The sequence below is a fragment of the Gossypium arboreum genome, chromosome 7 (genome assembly GCF_025698485.1).
Source record: "Gossypium arboreum isolate Shixiya-1 chromosome 7, ASM2569848v2, whole genome shotgun sequence".
Lineage (NCBI taxonomy): Eukaryota > Viridiplantae > Streptophyta > Magnoliopsida > Malvales > Malvaceae > Gossypium > Gossypium arboreum.
Window position 1 is genome coordinate 69682279 of NC_069076.1, and position 20420 is coordinate 69702698.

The window sequence follows — 20420 nt, forward strand, 5'->3', positions numbered from 1 at the left end:
TTAAGTATAATCTTCATTTCATCATTTTAAAGCACAACATGTTAGCCGATTTTTCCCCTTAGCATCTAAGGCACATGCATGCTCATTTGTTTGGCTCAACTTCACCTATCTTCCATTTTTCATCAAAAGAACATGAAACAACAACCATTTCCTTCATTTTAATTCATGACTAAATGCTCACAACACAACTAAAACCAAAATATGCTTCAAGAGTTAAGGTAGAATCAAGAAGAACTCATGAACATCAAGATAGAAGCAAACTACCATGAACTTACCTTCAATTTTCTTCCCCAAGTGACCGAACATTCAAGAGCTTTCTCCTCTCCTTTCTCTTCTCTAACTTTCGGCTATGATGAACAAAGATGGACAAAACTTGTTCTTTTCACCCCTTTTTCTTTTAATAAAATTTCATATTTCATCCATTTAATTCTTTAATACAAAAGACATGAAATGCCCATCATGGAACATTTACCTAAACCATTATCATGGAACATTTACCTAACCATTATCATGGAATATTTACCTAATCCATTATCATGGAACATTTACCTAACTCATTTTGTACCATGAATTATGGATATCAAGTGCTCATATTGTCTACAACAACATGATGGCTGGCCACTTCATGTAAAATGGGAGGTTTGACATGCAAATCCTCCTATTTTGCACTACTATTTATTTGGCCACTACAAATTAGCCTATAGCATTTTCAAACATTTTCACATAGGTCCTATTTCATAATTTCACTCACAAATGACAAAATCAAAGCATGAAATTTTGCCAACATTCACAGAATTCCTGAAAATTGGGGCGTTACACTTCCATAGGCTGCTCCCAAGCTCTATCACTCCCCTTGATCTTCTCTGCACCTTTATTACTCAACCATCACCCTAAAAGCACCATCATCATCTACTTTGTTTCATCATTCTCACCACACCAACCCAATGATTCAGATGCCCCTATTACCAGCCATCAAAACCAAATACCAAATCCATCAAACTCAATAAGAATCAAACAACCAATATTAAAAAAGAGAGAGAGAGAGAGAATAAAGAAGCAAAGAAGATGGAAAAAGGTGAAAGAGACCATCTTTTTCACTTTCATCTTAAAATCTCAAAACCTCAAAATCTTTGTATTCTTTATTTAAACCATATTACTCTATTTCCATAACCAAAAATTTAGTCTATTCTTTGAAGATTCGAATAAAATAAATACTGATTTTTGGGTTGTTTAGTGTTAGGGTTTAAAACATAGTTGCATCTAACTTTTATCGACATCAGAATGAGGTGGAACAGGTGACGACGGAAGGCGAATGGGAAGCTAGTCACAATTCGAAAATGCTGAAGATGAGAGGATAATCTAACTTCTATTTGCGTTGAAGTGCAATGGAACATGCAACAACAAAAGATGAATCAATACCCATTAAAATTTTCTTACAGATTACCAAAAATTTCTTCACAAACCCATTTTTAGAGAGAGAAAGAAGACTATCATGAAGTTTCGAAATAGAAAGGAGAAGAAATGAGAAGTAAAGAAGAAAAAAAAGAGAAAGATGGAAAGATTAGAAAAAGAGAAAAGAGTGAAAGAAAGAAGAGATGAGAGAACAGGGTAAAGAAATGTGAAAGAGAGAAATTGGAGAGTTTTTATTGCCCAATAGGATGACATGTGGAGGCACATGAATGGCTAGCACTGCCACGTCAACAAAAAATAATAGTGTTAGGTTCGGGTACCAATATAGTTGACAGAAAAAAATTGGGTACCAATATAGGACAAAAAAAACCATAAGTATCAATTTGGGAGAAGTGGACAAGTTTGGATACCAATTTTATATAAAATTACCACCGGTCTATGTAAATATGATCCTACTTGCTGCTAACTAGTAATTTATAATTTCAAGTATATATATTTTTTTTAGGTCTTGACAACATAACAATTTTATATGGTTAAATTTTTATTTTGATCCCTTTAGTTTTTTGAGATTATATAGTAATAGTCAAATTTTAGTTTTGATTCCTATATACAATGCTCAAATTTGAGATTTAATGTAACATCTCGGATTCTGGGGCTAGAAGTTTTGAGTTTTGTGGTTAGGATCAGTGAGAAGGTTGCGCTATTGTGTTTAGTTGTGTGTTTAAGTGACAAAATGGCCTATTGGTCTGGTGGTTGACTGAGTGTTAATGAACCTCAAGGTTCTAGGTTCGAGCCCCTGTGCGTGTGTGTTGAGTGATATATTTTTATACATTGTTTGTTAAATAGTAAATTTGCATTATGTTTAATAATAACTATTTAGTCTTATTTGTATGTTCTTATTATTATTTTATTTTTATTCTTTATTTTTTCCACGTGCTCATTTCCTCTGTTCTTTTGGGTTTTTCTTCTTCTTTCTTTTTCTTTGCTATTTGAAAACGTTGGTGTTGTGGCTTTTGAAGAGCTTCAGCTTCCTGGTCATTGAGTCAGCATCTGGACGTTCCCTATCACTAATAAGGTATGGGCTTCAAAAATTTTCTATTTTATTTGTGAATTGTAAATTTGTTTTTGATAGAATGTATCGATCTTGGTGTCTTTCGAAAATTGTTTGCCGAAGTTCAACAGTACTGCAGAATGACATGAAAATCCGCTTTGGTCAGTGCGTTTTTGAGTCCCATCGATTAAGGGCCGATCTAGTGACCGAAAAATTTGATTTTCAAGCTATTTTAGAGTGGTTTCGTGACCACATGGGTGGCCACACAGGCGTGTGCGGGTTCACACTGCCGTGTACAATTATGAAATAGGGTTTTCGTTAGGTTTTGTAACATCCCGAATTAGGGCCTAGTCAAAATAGTGGTTTCGGGACCACAAATCCGACACAATAAAATTTTTTATTATTATATTTTTATGGTCTAAAATTTCATGGGATGATTTCGTGAAAATTTCGTTCGAAAATTTTGACGTTTGGGCACTCAATTTGGTCAAAAGGACTAAATTGTAAAAAGTGCAAAAGTTGAGTTCTACATGTTAGAGGTGTCCAATTGTTATGAAATTTTAAATTGGAGGCCCTTAAATGGTGATTATACCAATGGATAATTTTTTGGACAAAAATGGACATGAAATGGGTGAAATAGAATATTTTTAAGTTAGGGGCATTTTGGTAATCTAGTAATTAAAATGAATTAAAAACAAAATCAAAAGCCAATTTTTGACCATCTTCTACCCCATGGGAGAAAATTGCATGGAGAATACATAGCTATGGTTTTTCAAACTTCCAAGCTCGATTGTAAGTCCGTTCTAGCCCCGTTTTTAATGATTTTTACGCTTTTGAAATCCTCGTAACAAGATCTACTCATTTCTACCCATATTTTGAGCTAGGGTTTGTGTTTAAAAATTTACCCATGGATTACATGCATGTGTTTTGATGTCTAATAGTAGAATATGAATGCTCGGTGTGTAATAAACGATTTTTACAAAGTGATTTTCGGTGAAATTGTCAAAAAGGACCGTTTTGTAAAAGTTACAAAATTTGTCATAACAGTGTGATTTAGTGGAAATTAGCCGCTTCTAAAATTATGAAAATGATTCGGGTAGGCTTAAAATGCAAGGAAATTGAATAAAAATCATTTTACGAGCCTAGGGGCCAAAGTGAAAATATGTGAAAGTTTAGGGGTCAAAATGTAAATTTTTAAAAGTATGATTTTTGGACCCATATGAATAATGTGACTTATTAGTAAGCTAAATATGGTATTATAGATCAAGGAAAATGAGATTCAGGCATAGATTGGAAATGAATGGGATTATGGACTAAATCAAAATATATAGTCGTACTCGAACCCGAGGTAAGTTCATGTGATTTTAATAATGCAATATTGTATTTGAATGTTAATGCTTCGATATTACACGAGTTGTAACTATATATATATTTGGATAATTTGATATTATGTAATTATTTTGATGATATAACTTGTTCTTGATGTTTTGCTATTATGATGAAAATGCTGCAATGCCATGTGATTATGAGATATTGCTATGTGAATGAAGCCACAATTCGAGTACGTCCGATAAAGGTTTGGAATTTTGATGGAATATGATTTTTCTTTGAAATGAGTAAGTTTGTATGTAAATAATATTTCGATTTTTTTTATTTATTATCTTTTGTTATTATATGAGATGTGGCTGCCTATAGAACGATCAATTGATGTAAACTACGATTCGGAATTGACTAATAATGAGTTAGTAAAATGTTGAAAAGTGAAGAATTTCCCGATTGAACCTTCGGAATAGAAGAGATACAAATGATCCATTGTGAGTCACGTGTGTAGTACTAAGTGCAGGCTACTCTGCGTACCCGTTAACTTCGATCACGTGTGTAGTACTTAGTGCAGGCTACTACATGTATCAGATGGTTAAGTCACGTGTGTGGTACTAAGTGCAAGCTAATACACGTACCAGATTGATAGGTCGCATGTTTAGTACTAAGTGCAAGCTACTATGTGTACCCGTTAACTTCGATCACATGTGTAGTACTAAGTGCAGGTTACTACGTGTATCAGATGGTTAAGTCACGTGTGTAGTACTAAGCGCAGTCTACTACATGTACCAGATTGATAGGTCGCATGTGTAGTACTAAGTGCAGGCTACTATGCGTACCAGAGAGCTTCGGTTACAAGGGTGGTATATGCACAGGCCACCGAGTATCTGTTATTATTTTGATGAGTTCAACGAGAAATTTACTAAGTGAAAATACATATGTACATGGCTATGTGATGAATAAGTGCAAGTATATCTATGTGAAAAGTTGTGAGTAATGTGCTTGATAGTTGAGCAAATCTTTTGGTAAGATAGAATGGAGTAAGTGAAATTATGTAAAAGTGAAATTTTGTAATAAAACAATTTTGGACAGCAACAGTTGTGTGATTTTTGAAAAATTACCAAAAATGGTAGAAATTGAATTAGAGGTTGAGTAAGATATTAAATTAAACCTTAATGAGTCTATTTTCTCATAAAAGAAACGATGAAGGCAAAAGAATTTCATATTCTGTGATAATTATATTTTTTGTGAGACAGGGTCAGAATGATTTTGGAATCCCCTGTTTTGATTTTGGAAAATCATTGAAAATTTTAAAAAATAATTATAGGTCATAATTTGCATTCTTAAAATCCTTAATGAGTCTAGTTTCTGGAAAAATTATTGGTTCTCAATTTGGAGTCTCGTACCATGAGATAAATAATTTTTAGTGCAGAGAGATCGGAACTATTAGACAGTGAAATAGGGGTATATTTAATGAATAAACTATACTTATTGGCAAGACAAAAAATTCTTAAAATTTTATGGCAAGAATATATATGAGTCTAGTTTCATATAAAATTAATGGATATTAATTTAGAGTTTCATAGCTCAGATATAAATAAATTAGTAATTATGACTTGAGAAAACAGCATGACCAGAAAATCAGCAAAAGTGTAATTATGATTACATTTTCATGGAATCATGTTGATAATTTGCTTATTATTTTCATATGGACTTACTAAGCTTTAAGCTTACTCCCTCCTCTCCATTTCCTTAGTGTTCTCAGGTCAGCTCAGGGTTGGAGACCGTCGGAGGCAACATCACACTATCAAGCCGACAACTCTGGAGTATTGTCATATGTGTATTAAATACTTTCAAGTGAATGGCGTGTATAAAGACTAGTTTTTATGTTAGATGTTGTCATGATTAGCAAAATGTATTGACTTATATTAATTTATTGTATATGGCCATGAGATGTGGCTTAAATGGTTATGGCTTGTAAGCCTAATTATTATTGCTATGTGTTAATTGATGTACCCTTATATTTGACACTTTTTGCTTGTTAATTCCTTTGTCTTGTGAATTTTTCACTACTTAATTGGTTGTATTTGATTTATTTCTTGTGTAGTGAACCCAATACTAGAAATGGCAACAAAAAGACATAATCTGCAGTTTTTTTTTCTTTTTATTCTTTCACGGTTGGAGTCGTGGGCACGACGCTTATTCTGTCACGGCTGGAGTCGTGGGCACGACGCTGGGCACGACGCGGATCTGACATGGAAAATCAGAAGTCAACACGGGGAATATTCTGGAAACAACTTATCTTGATCTATTGACGTGATTTGGGGGATTTTGGATTTCATTTTCATAATTTTATAGATATTATCTTATCTTTTTTTTATTAGTTTTCCTTGTTGATTTGGAATTTTGAAGCCTATAAATACCCACATTTGGGTAAGGCTAAGTATTTGTTGTCTTTTGTTCTTATTGCTACTTTGTTTTCATTTTAATAAAATTTTCTTCTTTGTTTTATTTCTACTTTACTTTATTTTATTTTATGTTTTTACATTATCAAAACATGTTAAGCATGATAATCAATATCATGCTTGGCTAATTTTTTCTCAAGCCAAGAGCTAGTACGAATCAATTCCTCACGTGAGAATTGAATATTGCTTAAATCCCTTCGGGATACATTTTCGTCTTTCTGCTTAGATAGTTTGGCAATCGGCCTTACTAAAATTTTTAAACGTTTTTCAAATCAAAAAGGATCCGTTGGTCTGGAATCGTTTAATTTTACAGTTGGGAGAAAGGATCGGCTTGTGGCATTTCGACTTCCTATGAACACTCTTAGCGGCGGTCCGCTAAGGAAAGACGAGATCGGAAATGATTCTTGATAAGACAACTTCCAAGTTGGGCTTTTCCTGTTTTAAAACTAAGTATTTTAACGGCGATAGACGTGGTAGATTTACTTAAGAATCGACTTTCGAAGATAGACTTGGGAAGATCGGTTACATGAGAGAAAAGCAAGTTACGATGGGTTGGGCCTCGTAGACTGTAACCGACATGAATCCCGGAGCAAAAATCTATTTTCGATGATCATGGGAATTGACAAAACTAGCTCGAGGTGACTCTTATACTCAACTTAATCTTTCATCTTCTTTATTTTATTGCTTTTATTTTAATACATCTTTCTTTTCACTTTTACTTGTTTATTTTATTTTCTTGTTACTTCTCAAATCACTTTTTTTTTATTTTCCATTTCAGCTCCTAGGTCGAGAACAAGAAATTTAATCAAAAATTCCATTAGACTCCCTGTGGATCGACCCTCTTCCACTATTCTACCTTTTTATTTATTTATTTATTTTTGAAGAGGTTTATTTTATTTTAATAGGCAAAACGACGCTTGTCAAAATTGGGGCCGTTGCCGGGGAGTTTTATTTTCGGAAATTATTGATTATTTTGTTTGATTTTTATGACCAGGAGAAACCCGGGGAATTTAGTTCAATATTGTAACACCCCGTGCCCGAGACCGTTGCCGGAGTCGAACACAAGGTGCATACAGACTTAACTTAATTAATTTCACAGTCCATTTAAAATTTTCCAGTCAGGCTGGCAAGCTGCGTCACTGTCACCTTAAAAATCATATCTTGCGTTCCACAACTCGAAAATCAGTTTCGTGATTTTTCCCTGAAACTAGACTCATATTTGCATCTACAATTTTTTTTTCTAGAATTTTTGGTATGGCCAATTAGTACAGTTTATTAGTTAAAGTCTCCCCTGTTTCAGGGCTCGACTACCCTGACCTTTGCACATTACGACTTGGATATATCCCAGTACAGGGCTTCAATACTGGTGCCGTTTGTTTCTTTAGAAACTAGACTCAAAAAGGAATCTATTCATATATGGCATGACTTCTAATTATCTCTGGTTAATTTACAATGAATTTACAAAGTCGGAAAAGGGGATCCAGAAACCGTTCTGGCCCTGTCTCACAAAAACTTAAATTTCTCTTAACATACTGTTCACATGATCATTTTCTTGCTTTCCTATGAAAATAGATTCATCAAGGTTCATTCATATAATTTATTCACTATTTAATTTCATTGCTACTATTTTTAGTGATTTTTCAAATCTACATCACTGCTGCTGTCAGCATCTATTTTTAAGGCAACTTTACCTATTTCATGATCCTCCATGGATCAACTAGAGTTTGTCATACATATACCAAAAGTGATCATGAATGACCATTCCCATGGCTAACCATTACCAACATTTCCATGCTTCTTAATGAACATATACATTCAAGATGACTATAACATTATGCTCAAAGCGTATATAAGCCATTTTCGCATGGCTATCCAAAGTTTTACATACCAAGTTCAAACAAAACATAATAGCCTATACATGCGAAATGTTCTCTTAGACCATCTAAGAAGAAAATACCAAAAGTTGCTAGCGGTGTGATGACTTGACGAAGGTCCCGAGCACACAAAATGGATCAAGAACCTAAATAAGCAACAATAAGCACCAAATAAGTACATAACTCAAGAAGTCATAAGCAATGCACTACCATCCATTAATAACATTATCATAAGAGGAAACAAAATGGAACGATGCTAATTACTTCATCCAAACCGAACTATACCATAGTTCCTTAGACCTTTCGGTTCAATCTCACACCAAGTTACACATTCACATTCCATATACTAATCAATAGGATATTTGAGGCATTTTTATACATCATTTTGTTTTCGTTACAATCATACAACTAAATGGCCTTTCACTTATTCCACGATAATTCTCATGTACGTGTCTTCAATTAAAATTGTCACATAGGTTCAAAACTTACCAAGCTCAACTCCAAATATAAACATAGCGCCTATTAGCCATGAACTCAAGGTACTTACCCGATCCGCTGTCCGTGATCAACTTAATAATGTCGCACACTCAGTGTCAATAGTGATTCAAAAACATATAGTGAGTCCGCACACTTAGTGCTATAAAATCAACTCGCACACCTAGTGCTATATAATCAAACTCGCACACTTAGTGCTGTACAAATTTAAAACCCGCACACTTAGTGCAATCTCATGATCATAAATGTTTATACCCGCACACTTAGTGCCAAATCCACAACTCAAGACATCTCACCTCTTTTCTTTTCATTCAATACTTTCATCACCACATACATACATGTATATAAATTTATCATTCCATTCGGCATAATTACATAGACATCATGTCTATTTAAATCGGTACAAAATATACGCTTAGTGACTTACTTGTGTTGGGTAAATTAATTCCAAGTCGGCTACTCGATGACCTTCGATTTCCCTTGTTGGACGCCTCTCCTTTAGGATCTTGAGCTTAAACAAATAAATTAACTCATTCAACCCTTTGCTACATATATTGGTATTCACATTTTAATAATTTTATGACATACGGATCGGCATGGTAAAATTTTTATCTTGCTGCCTCGTGCTTTTAGCTATTCGGCTAATAGCCATATGCTATCGCCCTACTATCAATAATCCAATCACACATGCATATATATATATGGCCGAATGTACAAAGCTTGGACTCATCATCACCTATGCTCTTAATTGATAGCCGAATATGCATACATATATATATATATATGATATCAACTATACTATCATCTTTAATTCACCTAACACAAAATTTCATCTCATGAACACTTGACTGAATTTTTCCTAACCTAGCATGGCTTTACATATACTTGTAACATCCTATAAATCCACATTTCTACCTAAATTTTCTTTTACCTTTCCTCTACTTCCATTCACAACATCAAGAGCACCATACACATGCATCATTACAAAGCTTCACACTTAGCATGCAAATGACATCAACACAAACCTACCTTAGTCGAAACTTAACTCATCTTCATGCCTCATCACCACAACATCAAACATCAAACATCAAACAAGAAGACAACACCCATGGCCGAATATCATCTCCATCTCATAGCAAAGATTTAAACCATGGGCTAAGTAGAACTCAAACTAACAACTAAAACATGCATGAATCTCATGGACAACATCAAACATACCTTAGTCTAGCAAACTCCCATGGCTGATTTTCTCAAGCTCTTCCCCCCCTTCTTCTTAGAACATTCTTAAGCAAAGAAAATGTGAAAGGATGGACACTTTTTTTTTCCTTTGTTTTCATCATATTTTCCTTTTTTTCATTATTTTATTCTTTCTAACATAACCACTAACCCAACATGTTTGCAACATGTTTCCACCCATAGCATGGCCGCCATCATGCTTAAATTTGGGTAAATTGACATGCAAACCCACCATTTTCACAACATGCACTTATAGGCCACCCTACATTTGCCTAGCACATTTCTAAATTTTCTCACATAAGTCCTATTTGATAAAATTCACTTACAATTAACAAAATCCAAACATGAAATTTTCACACATGCATATGTACATATAATGAGCATCAACTATGACAGTTAATTATTTTTATGACTCGGTTTAGTGGTCCCGAAACCACTTTCGACTAGGGTCAATTTAGGGTGTCACAACTCTCCCCACTTAAGAAATTTTCGTCCCGAAAATCTTACCGTAAATAGGTTTGGGTATCGTTCTTTCATAGAGTTCTCGTGTTCCCAAGTAGCTTCTTCCATTCCGTGTTTGAGCCATAACACTTTCACTAACGGAACCCTTTTGTTTCACAACTCTTTCACTTCACGAGCTAGAATACTGAATCGGTTCTTCTTCATAACTCATATCGGCTTGAATTTTAATTTGGAGGGTTTATTACATGCGAAGGATCGGATCGGTAACGTCAAGCATCGAAACATGAAAACGTTGTGGATCCTTTCGAGTTCGGAGGGTAAAAGCAACCTATATGCTCTTGGGCCAACTCGTTCGGAGATCTCATACGCCCAATGAATCTCGGACTCAATTTGCCCTTACGGCGAATCTGAGTATCTTTTTCCAAGCGATACCTTAAGAAACACTTTGTCTCCCACCTGATACTCAATATCTCTTTGTTTTAAATCTGCGTATGATTTCTGGCGATCCGAAGCAGCTTTCAAACTTTCACGAATTACTCGAACTTTCGCTCGGATCCTTAATCAAATCAACCCCAAAGATTTTGCTTTCGCTAAGTTCGGTCAAAAATAATGGGTACGGCATTTACGATCAGTATAAAGCCTCGTAAGGTGCCATCTTAATGCTTGATTGAAAACTATTGTTGTAAGCGAATTCAATCAAAGGCAAATATCTTTCCCATGAGCCACAAAACTCTAAGACGCAACATCTCAACATATCCTCGAGTATCTGAATTATTCGTTCAGATTGGCCGTCAGTCTGGGGATGAAATGCGGTGCTAAAATGCATCTTAGTACCCAACGCTTCTTGTAACTTCCTCCAAAATCGCGATGTAAATCTTGGGTCTCTATCCGACACGATAGAAATAGGTACCCCATGTAATCGAACAATTTGGGAGATGTATAATTCTGCCAATTTATCGAGCGAAAAATCCGTACGGACAGGGATAAAATGAGTAGACTTGGTCAATCTATCAACAATAACCCAGACCGAGTCTTTCTTACTCTGAGTCAAAGGTAACCCAGATACAAAGTCCATTGTCACTTGATCCCATTTCCATTCGGGTATCATGATTGGTCAAGTAATCCCGATGGCACTTGATGTTCCGCTTTTACTTGTTGACATATCAAACACCTTGAAACAAATTCGAAATGTCTCGTTTCATACCCGCCACCAAAATTGACGTTTCAGATCGTTGTACATTTTAGTACTACGGGTGGATAGACATTCGCCACTATGAGCCTCGTTCAAAATCATCAAGTAAGTTCAATTTCTTGGAACACATAATCGACCCTTGAATGTCAAACAATCATTGTTGTCAATCCGAATTTCGATTCCTCATTCGAGGCACATTCACTCGTTTAGCGACCAATTCAATCGACTTTCGGGATTCAAGTATTTGATGAATCCATAATGGTTTGGCCTTTAATTCAACTACTAGCACCTCATCGGGCGAACGGATAGGTGAGCATCCATCGCCTCAAAGCAAACAAGATTTTACGACTCAAAGCATCGGCCACCACGTTAGCCCTCCCCGGTGATAATCAATGACAAGTTCATAGTCTTTCAACAACTCAAGCCAACGTCTTTGTCGCAGATTTAGATCTCTTTGAGTCATTAAATATTTAAGACTCTTGTGGTCCGAATAAATGTGACACCTCTCTCCAAACAAGTAATGTCGCCATATTTTCAAGGCGAACACTATGGCTACTAATTCAAGGTCATGGGTCGGGTAGTTTTTCTCATGTGGCTTTAATTGTCTCGACGCGTAGGCCACCACTCGACCTTCTTGCATCAATACGCAACCCAACCCAAGTAGGGAGGCGTCACTATAAATGACAAATTCCTTACCTGATTCGGGCTGCACTAGAATTGGAGCTTCAGTCAAATAGGTTTTCAGTTGATCAAAACTTTTCTGACATTTTTCCGTCCATTCGAACTTAACATCTTTTGAAGTAGTTCGTCATTGGTGTGGCTATCGTCGAGAAACTTTTCACGAACCGTCGGTAGTAGCGGCAAGTCCCAAAAAGCTCGAACCTCGAATATTTCTCGAGGCTTCCAGTTAAGTATGGCTGAAATTTTCTTGGGTCCACTCGAATATCCGATGCGGATACCACATGACCCAAGAAGCTAACCTCTCTTAACCAAAACTCACACTTACTGAACTTAGCATATAACTGCTTATCCCGTAAAATTTGCAACACTAACCTCAGGTGCTCAGCGTGTTCGGTTTCATCTCTTGAATAGACCAAGATGTCATCAATAAACACAACTACGAACCGGTCCAAATACTGTCTGAAGATCCGATTCATTAAATCCATAAATACCGCAGGGGCATTAGTGAGCCCAAACGGCATCACTAAGAACTCGTAGTGGCCGTATCTCATTCTGAAAGCAGTTTTGGATATATCCAAATCTCGAATCCGCAACTGATAATAACCCGATCTCAAATCTATCTTTGAAAACACTGAGGCTCCCTTTAGTTGATCAAATAAATCATCAATACGCTGTAACGGATATTTATTCTTTATTGTCACTTTATTCAGCTGACGATAGTCGATGCACAATCTCATGGTTCCGTCCTTCTTTTTCACAAACAATACTGGTGCACCCCAAGGTGAAAAACTGGGTCAAGCGAAACCTCTATCAGTCAATTCTTGCAACTAAGCTTTCAACTCTTTTAGCTCGGTTGGTGCCATACGATACGGAGCTATCGAAATCGGCGTAGTCCCAGGTACAAGCTCAATACCAAACTCTACCTCCCGAATAGGTGGTAAACCCGGTAATTCTTCTGAAAAACATCCGGTATTCACTAACCACCCATGCAGATTCGGTTTCTTTTCTAACTCTTTATCACCAAGTACATACGCAAGGTACACTTCGCACCCTTTCTTACGTATTTCGAGCCAACATTGATGATATTACAATTGGCAACCCCTTTAAGTCCGTAGACTCAACTCGGATTATCTCGTTATTTGCGCACCTCAAATCAATGGTTTTTCTTTTGCAACTCACCACTACGTCATATATGGTCAACCAGTCCATACCAAGAATAACATCAAATTCATCAAATGGTAAAAGCATCAAATCTCGCGAAAAATAGGATTCTCGGATCATTAGAGGCATCTCTTACACACTTTGTCAACAAGCGCATATTGACCCAAGGGATTTGACACTGAATTACGAACTCAGTAGACTCAATAGGCAGAGTCTTACTGGATGCTAAAGTCTCACATACATAAGAATGAGTAGAGCCAGGGCCGATTAATGCAATTACATTAGTGTCAAAAGAGTGAAAGTACCAAGTGATAACATCGGGAGGATGCTTCCTCTCGTACACAGATGGCATATGCCCTAGCAGAGTACTGGTCTCAGATCGAACAGTACCGTATCGAGGCCCTCTCGACTACCACCCCTACCTCCTGAAATTCTCGGTGGTTTACCTCTAGCTGTAATTCCACTAGGTCTTGCACCTTGCATCCTATTCTTCTCATCAAACTCCGTGCAATCTCTAATGAAGTGGTCCTTCGATCCGCATCCGTAACAGCCCTCATAGTAGTCTTACCCCAACATTCACCTATGTGTCGTCTTCCACATTGGGGCATTCAGGTTTCTCTTGGCGATTATTGCCCACACTAGCTACCAAGTAGCTCGGAGTCCGTCGATGGTCGTGCTCGATGGAAATTCCTGATCGTTCTTGACTTGCTAGTGTTCTCCTGAACTTCTTTACACCGAGAACGAGCTTTACCCGTCGATCTTTTACGATAGTCTCTAGCTTCAAATTCACCTTCTTCTTTTCCTTTCCAAGTTCTTCCGCCTTGCGTGCTCGTTTGACTAGTGTTACGAACTCCTTTATCTCCAAAATACCCACCAAGAGCTTTAAATCTTCATTCAATCCTTCTTCAAATCTTTTGCACATAGCAACTTCATCGCCACACACTCCGGGCATACCGACTGAGTCTTACGAACTCATGTTCATATTCAGATACTGTCATACGGCCTTGTTTGAGTTCCAAGAATTCTTTACGCTTTTGATCGATGAACCGTTGACTAATATATTTCTTTCGAAATTCCGTTTGAAAGAAATCCCATGTAACTCGTTCGTTTGGGACTATGGAAATCAAGGTCCTCCACCAATAGTAAGCTGAGTCTCGCAACAAGGATATAGCACACTTTAGACATTCATTGGGTGTGCATGACAGTTCATCAAACACCCGAATGGTGTTATCAAGCCAGAACTCGGCCCTTTCGGCATCATCAGTAACTATGGCCTTGAACTCCTCGGCCCCGCGCTTCCTAATCAAGTCCACCGGTGGTTTACTCACCTCACGAATGGTCGAATCGATGGCATTACAGGCTCTTGGGGTGGATTATTCAAATTCGGGAATTTTTGGACAATAGGATTGGTTCGGGCATATTATGCGACCCACTCATTCATCATGGTAAAGAAGGCTTGTTTAGCCCCCTCACCGTGATTATTTGCAGATGACTGAGGTTCAACAGGCGGCGTCCCTTGTGTAGGAGCAGCCGCTACACTTTCAACGTCATCCGCCAAGGTTCTCTCTACACCAGGATCCATTTACTAATCAAAACAATAATTTTAACCATCAGAAGTCATCACACATTTAAACATTAACATAAAGGCATGTATAGCTAGACTCATACGTGCTATGGTAGTCCTAGAACCGACTAAACCATAGCTCTGATACCAATTAAATTGTAACACCCGTGCGCTCGAGACCGTTGCGAGTCGAACACAAGGTGCATCTGAGACTTAATTAATTTCACATCCATTTAAAATTTTCCAGGCAGGCTGGCAAGCTGCGTCACTGTCACCTTAAAAATCATATCTTGTGTTCCACAACTCGAAAATCAGTTTCGTGATTTTTCCCTGAAACTAGACTCATATTTACATCTACAATTTTTTTTTCTAGAATTTTTGGTTTGGCCAATTAGTACAGTTTATTAGTTAAAGTCTCCCCTGTTTCAGGGCTCGACTACCCTGACCTTTGCGTATTACGACTTGGATATCTCCCTGTACAGGGCTTCAATACTGGTGCTGTTTGTTTCTATAGAAACTAGACTCAAAAATGAATCTATGCATATATTATATGACTTCTAATTATCTCTGGTTAATTTACAATGAATTTCCAAAATCGGAACAGGGGATCCAGAAACCGTTCTGGCCCTGTCTCACAAAAACTTAAATTTCTCTTAACATACTGTTCACATGATCATTTTCTTGCTTTCCTATGAAAATAGATTCATCAAGGTTCATTCACATAATTTATTCACTATTTAATTTCATTCCTACTATTTTTAGTGATTTTTCAATTCTACATCACTGCTGCTGTCAGCATCTATTTTTAAGGCAACTTTACCTATTTCATGATCCTCCATGGATCAACTAGAGTTTGTCATACATATACCAAAAGTGATCATGAATGACCATTCCCATGGCTAACCGTTACCAACATTTCCATGCTTCTTAATGAACATATACATTCAAGATGACTATAACATTATGCTCAAAACGTATATAAGCCATTTTCGCATGGCTATCCAAAGTTTTACATACCAAGTTCAAACAAAACATAATAGCCTATACATGCGAAATGTTCTCTTAGACCATCTAAGAAGAACATACCAAAAGTTGCTAGCCGTGTGATGACTTGACGATGGTCCCGAGCACACAAAATGGATCAAGAACCTAAATAAGCAACAATAAGCACCAAATGAGTACATAACTCAGTAAGTCATAAGCAATGCACTACCATCCATTAATAACATTATCATAAGAGGAAACAAAATGGAACGATGCTAATTACTTCATCCAAACCGAACTATACCATAGTTCCTTAGACCTTCGGTTCAATCTCACACCAAGTTACACATTCACATTCCATATACTAATCAATAGGATATTTGAGGCGTTTTATACATCATTTTGTTTTCGTTACAATCATACAACTAAATGGCCTTTCACTTATTCCACGATAATTCTCATGTACGTGTCTTCAATTAAAATTGTCACATAGGTTCAAAACTTACCAAGCTCAACTCCAAATATAAACATAGCACCTATTAGCCATGAACTCAAGGTACTTACCCGATCCGCTGTCCGTGATCAACTTAATAATGTCGCACACTCGGTGTCAATAGTGATTCAAAACATATAGTGAGTCCGCACACTTAGTGCTATAAAATCAACTCGCACACCTAGTGCTATATAATCAAACTCGCACACTTAGTGCTGTACAAATTTAAAACCCGCACACTTAGTGCAATCTCATGATCATAAATGTTTATACCCGCACACTTAGTGCCGAAATCCACAACTCAGTACATCTCACCTCTTTTCTTTTCATTCAATACTTTCATCACCACATACATACATATATATAAATTTATCATTCCATTCGGCATAATTACATAGACATCATGTCTATTTAAATATATGCAAAATATACGCTTAGTGACTTACTTGTGTTGGGTAAATTAATTCCAAGTCGGCTACTCGATGACCTTCGATTTCCCCTTGTTGGAGGCCTCTCCTTTAGGATCTTAAGCTTAAACAAATAAATTAACTCATTCAACCCCTTTGCTACATATATTGGTATTCACATTTTAATAATTTTATGACATACGGATCGGCATGGTAAAATTTTTATCTTGCTGCCTCGTGCTTTTAGCTATTCGGCTAATAGCCATATGCTATCGCCCTACTATCAATAATCCAATCACACATGCATATATATATGGCCGAATGTACAAAGCTTAGACTCATCATCACCTATGCTCTTAATTGATAGCCGAATATGCATACATATATATATATGATATCAACTATACTATCATCTTTAATTCACCTAACACAAAATTTCATCTCATGAACACTTGACTGAATTTTTCCTAACCTAGCATGGCTTTACATATACTTGTAACATCCTATAAATCCACATTTCTACCTAAATTTTCTTTTACCTTTCCTCTACTTCCATTCACAACATCAAGAGCACCATATACATGCATCATTACAAAGCTTCACACTTAGCATGCAAATGACATCAACACAAACCTACCTTAGTCGAAACTTAACTCATCTTCATGCCTCATCACCACAACATCAAACATCAAACATCAAACAAGAAGACAACACCCATGGCCGAATATCATCTCCATCTCATAGCAAAGATTTAAACCATGGGCTAAGTAGAACTCAAACTAACAACTAAAACATGCATGAATCTCATGGACAACATCAAACATACCTTAGTCTAGCAAACTCCCATGGCTGATTTTCTCAAGCTCTTCCCCTCCTTCTTCTTAGAACATTCGGCCAAGCAAAGAAAATGTGAAAGGATGGACACTTTTTTTCCTTTGTTTTCATCATATTTTCCTTTTTTTTCATTATTTTATTCTTTCTAACATAACCACTAACCCAACATGTTTGCAACATGTTTCCACCCATAGCATGGCTGGCCATCATGCTTAAATTTGGGTAAATTGACATGCAAACCCACCATTTTCACAACATGCACTTATAGGCCACCCTACATTTGCCTAGCACATTTCTAAATTTTCTCACATAAGTCCTATTTGATAAAATTCACTTACAATTAACAAAATCCAAACATGAAATTTTCACACATGCATATGTACATATAATGAGCATCAACTATGACAGTTAATTATTTTTATGACTCGGTTTAGTGGTCCCGAAACCATTTTCCGACTAGGGTCAATTTAGGGCTGTCACAAATATAACCCCGAAATTGAAGCAAGCGCTCGTAGAAACCACGGTCAAACACTTCGATGAAAGAAGCAGCAAGAGCAAAAAGAACGACAATCCAATCTGGAATCTACTTCTACGACACCACCACGTGAATCGGAACAAACTCCCAATGAAAGACCATCTCCCAACACCACTAATCCAATAACAAATCCCACGTTTGAACCGGAGCAAATGGCGAACCAAACCATTAGAGAGCTTGTCGCCGCCCCCGCCGTACAACAACCGCTTTGCATTACCTTTCCTCAAGGCACTACCCCTTTTCAACTCAAAACAAGGTTAATTCATCTCCTCCCTACATTCAACGGTCTTCCTAGCAAAAGCCCACATAAACATCTCGCCGAATTCCACATGGTGTGTAGTAGCACGAAGCCGCAAAGAGTCTCGGGAGACCAAATCAAACTAAGGGCATTTCCTTTTTCTTTAGCTGGAATGGCTAAGGAATGGTTATTTTACCTTCCGCCTAACTCAATAACCACATGGGCTGAACTATCTCGTGTTTTCCTTTATAGGTATTTTCTAGCGGCAAAGGCGAGCGAGCTTAGGCGAAGCATTTTGGGAATCCAGCAAAGGACCGATGAATCTCTCTACGACTACTGGGAGAGGTTCAAAAGTTATCATAAGTTGCTGCAGATGGCCTATCCGAGCAGACCCTTCTTCAGTATCTCTATGAAGGGATGCTTCCGATGGACAAAAAGATGGTGGATGCTGCAAGTGGTGGCGCACTCGTCAATATGACGGCAGAAAATGCTAGAACTCTAATCTCTACTATGGCCACAAACTCGCAACAGTTCGGCTCTTCAAGTGAACCTAGCCGACGGGTTCACGAAGTAAGTACCATTTCTTTGGAAAATAAAATAGACAAATTGACTGATATTGTCAATTCTCTTGTCACAGGTAAGATAGGAGCCGCGAAGGTTTGTGGAATCTGCATGATGCCGAACCACCCAACCGATTCATGTCCAATGCTACAAGATGAGACGGGCGCCCAAGTCAATGCCATAAATAATTTCCCAGGACCTCCTCAAAGGCCATACAATCCCTACGATAACACTTTCAATCCCGGTTGGAGAGATCATCCAAATATGAGCTATAGAAACAAAAACCAAAATTACCAACCGAGACCACCTCCCTTTCCAAATCAATCACCATAAAAAACCTCTCTTGAGACCATTGTTAAAAAGTTGGCCATTTCACAAGAGAAATTCCAAACCCAAACACAATCTCATCTCCAAGAAATTGACAAACAAATAAGCCAACTAGCCCAAACCGTTGGTAGCCTAGAGTCTCAAGGACGATTGCCCTCTCAAACTGAAACAAATCCGAGAGAAAATGTGAGCGCGATTACTTTACGAAGTGGTACCGTAATTTCACCAGAGCCGACAAAGGAGCCCGAGAAAATCGAGAAAAACAAAGAAGACACTTCTTTGAAGAGTCAAGAAGAAAAATCCTCGCCTACCTCAGGTAAAGTGATTCCTAGTCCTTCTTTTTCTACTTACGAGACTCCTCCTCCCTTTCCAAGAAAGCTTGCAAGGCGTGACAAAAAGGAAGAGGAGAAGGAAATTTTGGATATATTCAAAAAAGTGGAAATCAATATTCCACTTCTTGATGTCATTCGGAAGGTGCCAAAATATGCGAAGTTTTTGAAAGACTTATGCACAAATCGGAGGCGGTTATCCGGCAATGAAAGAGTTAACCTCAACGAGAATATTTCGGCCATTTTTCAAAGACGCCTACCACCGAAATACAAGGACCAAGGGATGTTTTCAATTCCGTGCAAAATAGGAAAAGTCGGAATAAAAAGGGCAATGTGTGATCTAGGCGCATCTATTAATGTCATGCCGCTAAGCGTCTACAACAAAATTTCAACAGAACCATTAAAAGAGACGCGAGTGACGGTTCAATTAGCTGATTAGTCAATTATCTACCCCGAAGGGGTACTAGAAAACGTGTTGGTAAAGGTAAACGATCTCATTTTCCCTGCTGATTTTTACATTATTGATATGGAAAATGACCGCAGCAACAACGGATCAGAAATCTTGCTTGGACGCCCTTTCTTGTCAACAGCACATACAAAGATCGATGTCCGTAACGGTATCTTAACCATGGAATTTGACGGGAAAGTGGTTAAATTCGATGTGTACAAAGCTATGAAGTATCCTGATTCCATCGCAAGTTTAAATTTTATTGATATTATAGATCCGTTAGCCGATGATTTTATCGAAACTGATTTGTTTTATGATTTTTGTAGGGATGTGGAGGATCTCGATGATGAAAA

General features: G+C 37.2%; 1 protein-coding gene across 1 annotated transcript; it reads left to right on the top strand.

Annotated features, from left to right (window-relative positions):
- Positions 1-18316: 18316 nt before the first annotated feature.
- Positions 18317-20058, top strand: LOC108475442 (uncharacterized). Its single transcript, XM_053030992.1, has 3 exons — positions 18317-18673; positions 18793-19059; positions 19327-20058. Exons 1-3 carry the CDS (start codon positions 18317-18319, stop codon positions 20056-20058), a joined length of 1356 nt encoding a protein of 451 aa, XP_052886952.1.
- Positions 20059-20420: the final 362 nt, after the last annotated feature.

Excerpts from the sequence above, each read along its gene's own strand:
- LOC108475442 (XM_053030992.1), top strand. The coding sequence starts at position 18,317 with ATGGCGAACCAAACCATTAGAGAGCTTGTCGCCGCCCCCGCCGTACAA. Across the intron at positions 18,674-18,792 it reads GGTATTTTCTAGCGGCAAAG|ACCCTTCTTCAGTATCTCTA; the intron begins GCGAGCGAGCTT and ends CTATCCGAGCAG. Across the intron at positions 19,060-19,326 it reads GTAAGATAGGAGCCGCGAAG|TTGGCCATTTCACAAGAGAA; the intron begins GTTTGTGGAATC and ends ATTGTTAAAAAG.